The sequence below is a fragment of the Prosopis cineraria genome, unplaced genomic scaffold (genome assembly GCF_029017545.1).
Source record: "Prosopis cineraria cultivar Desert tree isolate PC_DT_omini unplaced genomic scaffold, ASM2901754v1 PC3, whole genome shotgun sequence".
Lineage (NCBI taxonomy): Eukaryota > Viridiplantae > Streptophyta > Magnoliopsida > Fabales > Fabaceae > Prosopis > Prosopis cineraria.
Window position 1 is genome coordinate 2611762 of NW_026555334.1, and position 6000 is coordinate 2617761.

The following is a 6000-nucleotide window of genomic DNA, read 5'->3' on the forward strand; positions in this document are numbered from 1 at the left end:
CTTTAATAAAAAAGCACCTATGTACAAGGTTGTTAAACTCGCGAATTTAAATAAACCCGTAATAGGGATGTAAATTCGAAATGTAAACTTGGATCATAAACTCATAAGAGTTTATCTTTATTAATAAATAACCTTTAAAAGTACATGATTAAATAATTAAAATATAAAATATGACCATAATTTAATTTAAACATATTTTAAATATAAATCATTAAAATTAAATCTACCTATATTTATGGATTATTATACTCAATATAAAAATTTTAAAATATGACAACTTATTTTTGGTATTTTTAGTTTTATTTTTCATTAAACTAAATCTCACCGCTTTTATGAATCTAGTTTTATATAGCATATAGATATCTTGCTTGATGAGTTTATGAGCGGATTGACATAGTTCTATAAGTTTTAGAAACATAAAAATGATAAATTCAAAGAGTCAACTTACAAGTTTAATTGAATTTATTTTAATTTAAGTTTATGAGCGAGTTAATACGATTTTATAAATTAAAAATATAAAAGTAATAAATTTGTAGAGTTAACTTAAGAGTTTGATAATAACGTCTATGTGTAATGTTTTCAATTAGTTTTAAGCTTAAATTTAATCTAAAAACATGATGCTAGATAGTTATGTCAATTAAAAGAGTTCAGCAAAAGCGGATCGGTTAAAGCTTTGTTTGGGTAAGAATAATTTTTTAGATTTTTATTAACCACCACTTGACATGCATTTGTGGTGGCACGTGGCAGAATTAGGTTTATTTCATTGAAAAATTCGCCTTTCTCAAAATAGCAGCCAATAATGCTTTAGCAAGTTTATGTTAAGCTATTGCGATATTCAACTTAAGGTTTGGAATTTGGATCTTTTAGAACTCCATGGACATACAAAAGTGAAACGAGCATTACTTTACTTATTCAAATAAAAATTAAGGTGAAGCAAAGCCAAGAACACCAAAAGAAATAAAAATGGTATTAGTTATTAGATCTATGAAATAAGTGATGATTAAGGTGACTTAGAAAACCAACTAATAAACATAAGATTCATGAGCTCACTCAAAAATCCATGTGTGGATTTGTTTAATTACCAATTAACAATGTGATGCTTCAGTCAAAAAAAAAAAAAAACAATGTGATGCTTATCCTGATGTTTAGTAATTTTCTATTTTTAATTGAAACTCCTATATTAAAATTTTTGTTTAAACTAAACAATTTAAATGTTCTTATTTATCACTTTTTTATTTCATTGTTACATACTCTATTATCACTTTTAAATAACATTATCTATAGAGTGTTTATTGAATTAGATTCACTGCGTTGGAAGAGTTAGTATTATACTCTTCCAGGATTAAAGAGTCTTTAGCAAACAACAACAACTAATGTTAGAAAATAATATTAATTACATTCTTATGATTAGTATTCTAATAAAATTTTAATTTATAATTTTTTTAATATAAAGATAATTATAAAATTATTTTTTATTGACAAATATACAGTTAGTATTTTAAAATTATAAAGTTACATTCTCATTATTAGTATTCTAATTTATATAATATTTTCAGTTAATCTCTTGATTTTATAAAGTATTTTTTTAGTCTTCTAGTTTTAATACCATGAGTTTTAAATAATAAATTTTTGTGCTAATTATTATTATTTAAAAAATTAAATTTAATATATTAAAGTTTAAGAATATTTTGTTCATATTTAAAATTTCAATGTTAGTATTTTGTTTGAAACTAAATAGTTTTAGGAATAATTTTATAAAATTAAATGAGTACGTCTAATATAAAATTAAAATATACAAGAAATATGCATTTTTAAAAAAAAAATCCTATTTTTTCCGCTTATTTTTGCATCCATGTTTTGCGATTTGCCCGAACCTAAACATTGATGTCGGGTGGGTAGACCCGACCCGTCTGGATATGCGGTTTTTTATTCGTCTTTCGGACGCTACAAAACCCTAGCCTGCTTCACTTCCTGTACTGCTTCTCAACCCTTCAAGGCGCAGCACTTGAGCTCCGGAAGAACGCCGGTACGGTAAGACCTGCCCCACTTTCCCATCTCTATCTCTCTCTACTTGCCTCCTCTTACAGGCTGAATAATCTGAATTTCCTTTACGTGTGTATTTTTCTTTTGTGATCCAATTTTGCTTTAATTCTGGCTATTGGCTTATTGGATGGTTTTTGGTTTTTTTTGTTATCAGATCTTGAATAAGGGCGGCACGTTTTTCTGGGAAGCCATGGCGCTGGTGAGTAATTTTCTAAATCTTTCTTTCGTTGATTGAATTTGTGCTGATCTGGTTGTTCTCTTATATTCATAATAGCATGATTGTGTACGTACGACAAGATGATTTATCTATCTTGTTTTTACTTTCTTCTCCGAAGTTTGGCTTAGTGTGAGATGCTTCAGTCTGAGAAAAAAATAATGGTGTGATGATGAGTTATGAAAGATAAACATAAATGTATTTATTTGTTTTAGTCAGATCATTGAATTCGAAATATTAGGAGAATACCTGTGGTGATATATTAGGTCAAGAGCAAAGCTGAGACCTACCTAAGATGTTAGTCTATGGAGTTTCAACTCATATTCATAGTCAAGTAGAGAAAGTTATTCATAAGAAGAATTGAAATCAGCAATCTCTGTTTAAAGTTAAACCTATTCCTCTTTACAATGTTGTTTTTCTCCTATCTGTTCATAAAATTAATGTTTTCAAATTTAATGAACACTATGCCATTGAATAACCTTTAAAGTAGAGAATTTCTTTTTGTATCAGCATAATTCTTACTGTTTTGCTTTTGTCTTCATCAATGGTCTCAAGCATAGCTACTAATTATCTCTATTACTGATAGTCTTACTTGTTATGTGTCTAGATCCTTCATGCAGGAAAAACAAATAAAAATGCTTACAAGACACTCATTGCTGCTGAGTACAGTGGTGTTGATGTTAAATTGGCCCCAAAATTTGAGATGGGTGTTTCTAATAAAACTCCTGAATTTCTCAGGATGAACCCTATTGGCAAGGTATGCTATATAGTCTTTTTCTATATTTAGGAAAAGATGGTTTTAATTTGAACTTATAAGGATAGATTGTCCTTTCAAGATGAACCCTATTGGCAAGGTATGCCATATAGTCTTTTTCTATATTTAGGAAAAGATGATTTTAATTTGAACTTATAAGGATAGATTGTCCTTTCAGGTTCCTGTGTTGGAGACACCAGATGGTCCAGTTTTTGAGAGTAATGCCATTGCTCGCTATGGTGAGATGATTTATACAGAAATGTTTGTATTGTTCATATAAGGGAGTATGTTTTAAGCGTTCCTTGTTGGGTTGGTGCAGTTGCTCGATTGAAGGGTGACAATGCATTGTATGGATCTTCTCTAATGGACTATGTAAGTTTTTTATAGGTGGTCATTTCTTGCTCTCGTGCAGTCTTCATGTTTTCTTTCACATATCTAAGCTTGTGACTTCTAGAAAGTGTCTCCTCTTTCTAATTCTTTTGTTATCTTTTGACTTTTCAGGCTCACATTGAACAGTGGATTGATTTTTCATCATTAGAGATTGATGCTAATATTATCACCTGGTACAGGCCAAGAATGGGGCGAGCCACTTACCTTCCTCCTGTAAGTTAGATGAATTTTCCTTTTTTTTATGATATTTATATTATGGAGAACTGATTCTGTTAGTTAGTATGTGACATTTCATTTCAGTTATATGTCATGGGAACACTTTATGGGTAATGAAAGAGATCCTAGAAGTTGATTTTTTTTAGGTTAGATGATGCTCTGTTTTAAAAACTCAATTGCGGGGTTCTGTTGAAGTTTTTTTTTTTTTAATTTGTCTTGTATTCATAGATATTCTGATTCCTTGACACTTTAATTTGATCTGAAAAATCTTCTTAATGAAGGTTGAGGAAGCTGCAATTTCTGCACTTAAGAGGGCATTGGGCGCATTGAACACTCACCTTGCTTCTAACACGTATCTGGTTGGGCATTCTGTGACCCTAGCAGATATTATTGTGACATGCAATTTGTTTCTGGGTTTCACTCAGCTCATGACTAAGAGCTTCACCTCAGAGTTCCCTCATGTTGAGAGATACTTCTGGACCTTGGTCAATCAACCCAAATTCCATAAGATCTTGGGGGAGGTTAAGCAGGCTGAAATTGTTCCACCTATACAATCTGCACAGAAGCCCAAAGAATCTGCTAAAACTAAGAAAGAGGCCCAGCCAAAGAAAGAGGCCCCACCTAAGAAAGAGGCTAAGAAAGAGCCTGAAAAGCCCAAAGAGGATGAAGAGGAGGAGGCACCCAAGCCCAAAGCCAAGAATCCTCTTGATCTTCTTCCTCCAAGTAAGATGATATTGGATGAGTGGAAAAGACTCTACTCAAACACCAAGACTAACTTCCGTGAGGTTGCAATCAAAGGTACTGTGACTAGATTTCACTTACTGAAACACTGTTTATATAAACCAGAATGAAGCTTATATTATTTTACAACTATACAAGCATGTCTTTGTTTCAGAGATGGCATTTTTACATATTTTATTTTCTCTTTCCTTTCTTGCAGGATTCTGGGACATGTATGACCCTGAGGGATACTCTCTCTGGTTCTGTGATTACAAATACAATGAAGAAAATACTGTTTCCTTTGTGACTATGAACAAAGTTGGTGGATTTCTTCAGAGGATGGATCTAGCTCGCAAATATGCGTTTGGAAAAATGCTTGTAATTGGATCTGAACCACCATTTAAGGTCAAGGGGTTGTGGCTATTCCGTGGGCAAGAAATACCACAATTTGTGCTTGATGAATGCTATGACATGGAACTCTATGAATGGAAAAAGGTTGATATCTCAGATGAAGCTCAAAAGGAGCGTGTCAATCAGATGATTGAAGATTATGAACCTTTTGAGGGTGAGCCTCTCTTGGATGCCAAGTGCTTCAAGTGAAAAATCAATCCCTAGGTGGAAGGGCATTTATATGTGACGCGCATCCTTTTTTTGAGTAGAATTTGATTTCTTTCTTGTTTAATTGATGGGTAAGTCTTAGCTGTATGTGATTTGAGAGACCTTAAAACCTGAGGGTTGTTGCTTTTGCCATAATTTTGATCGTAGCTAGCAAGACTATTTTGTAAGTGATGTTGATCTCGTTTTGAGTATAAATTTTTAATGAAGCTGTTCTGGGATTATAAGTTGGATAAAATTGGAATTCCAATATTTTTCCTTTTTTGCCTGTGCATGGCACTTGTATTCGTCCTGCTGCTTCCCAATAGGATAGAGCGGATAAGGTTTCGTCCAGATGTTGTATCAAAAATTAATTTCAAAGCATGGAAGAAGTGTTAGGAATGGAATGAAACTTGCTACTTATTGCTCTACCCAAGTGGCCGCCATAAAATTTAATCAATGTAATAAAAATTTATAAATATTTTTGGCGTTAAGATTTACAACTATGAAAACTAGTGCCCGACATGTAGGTTTTCTTGAATTTTGTTGCATTATTTATTTATCCCCAAAATCCTACACAAGTATTTGGAAAAAAAAAAGTTACAAAAACCTGCCCGGAAATTTTTTTTTTTCATTTAAATGTTTTCAGGAGTGAAACTCTTGAGAAGTGGCATGACAAAAATTATATTTCCTAAATCATAAAATATTTTTAAACGAAATACACGTATTGATAAAGCTACCTTTTACAATTTTATTTTTTCAAAATAAAAATATATATTTTCAATAATGATCGTTTTTTAATACTATTTATAAAAAAATATTAAAGAGAGAATATAATGAGAAGAATAATATTAAAAAATATTATTAATAAAATTTTATTTTTATTAAAGTGTTTCATATTTTGTAACAGTAAATCCTGTAAAAGTGTCTCACAATTTATGAGGAAGGAGTAGTTCAAGGAGAAAATAAAAAATCGATGCAATTTTTAGGAACAAGAGATTAAGGGCTTATTTGGTTTGTAATTCCATTTTTTATTTTCTTTAAAATTCTTTATATAATACAATTTTCA

General features: G+C 31.1%; 1 protein-coding gene across 3 annotated transcripts; it reads left to right on the forward strand.

The window, feature by feature from the left end:
• Positions 1 to 1921: 1921 nt before the first annotated feature.
• On the forward strand, positions 1922 to 5190 carry LOC129304441 (elongation factor 1-gamma-like). Of its 3 annotated transcripts, none has more exons than XM_054944097.1 (8): positions 1922 to 2031; positions 2198 to 2242; positions 2865 to 3014; positions 3190 to 3250; positions 3331 to 3383; positions 3513 to 3614; positions 3899 to 4415; positions 4558 to 5190. In XM_054944097.1, exons 2-8 carry the CDS (start codon positions 2234 to 2236, stop codon positions 4935 to 4937), a joined length of 1272 nt encoding a protein of 423 aa, XP_054800072.1. In that variant the 5' UTR covers positions 1922 to 2031; positions 2198 to 2233; the 3' UTR covers positions 4938 to 5190. The 3 variants fall into 3 exon arrangements, with proteins under 3 accessions (XP_054800072.1, XP_054800073.1, XP_054800074.1); XM_054944098.1 differs by having other exon boundaries at positions 1964 to 2026; XM_054944099.1 differs by lacking the exons at positions 1922 to 2031; positions 2198 to 2242; positions 2865 to 3014 and adding an exon at positions 3094 to 3111.
• The last annotated feature ends 810 nt before the right edge of the window (positions 5191 to 6000 follow it).

Excerpts from the sequence above, each read along its gene's own strand:
- LOC129304441 (XM_054944097.1), top strand. Across the intron at positions 3,615-3,898 it reads GAGCCACTTACCTTCCTCCT|GTTGAGGAAGCTGCAATTTC; the intron begins GTAAGTTAGATG and ends TTCTTAATGAAG. Across the intron at positions 4,416-4,557 it reads CCGTGAGGTTGCAATCAAAG|GATTCTGGGACATGTATGAC; the intron begins GTACTGTGACTA and ends CCTTTCTTGCAG.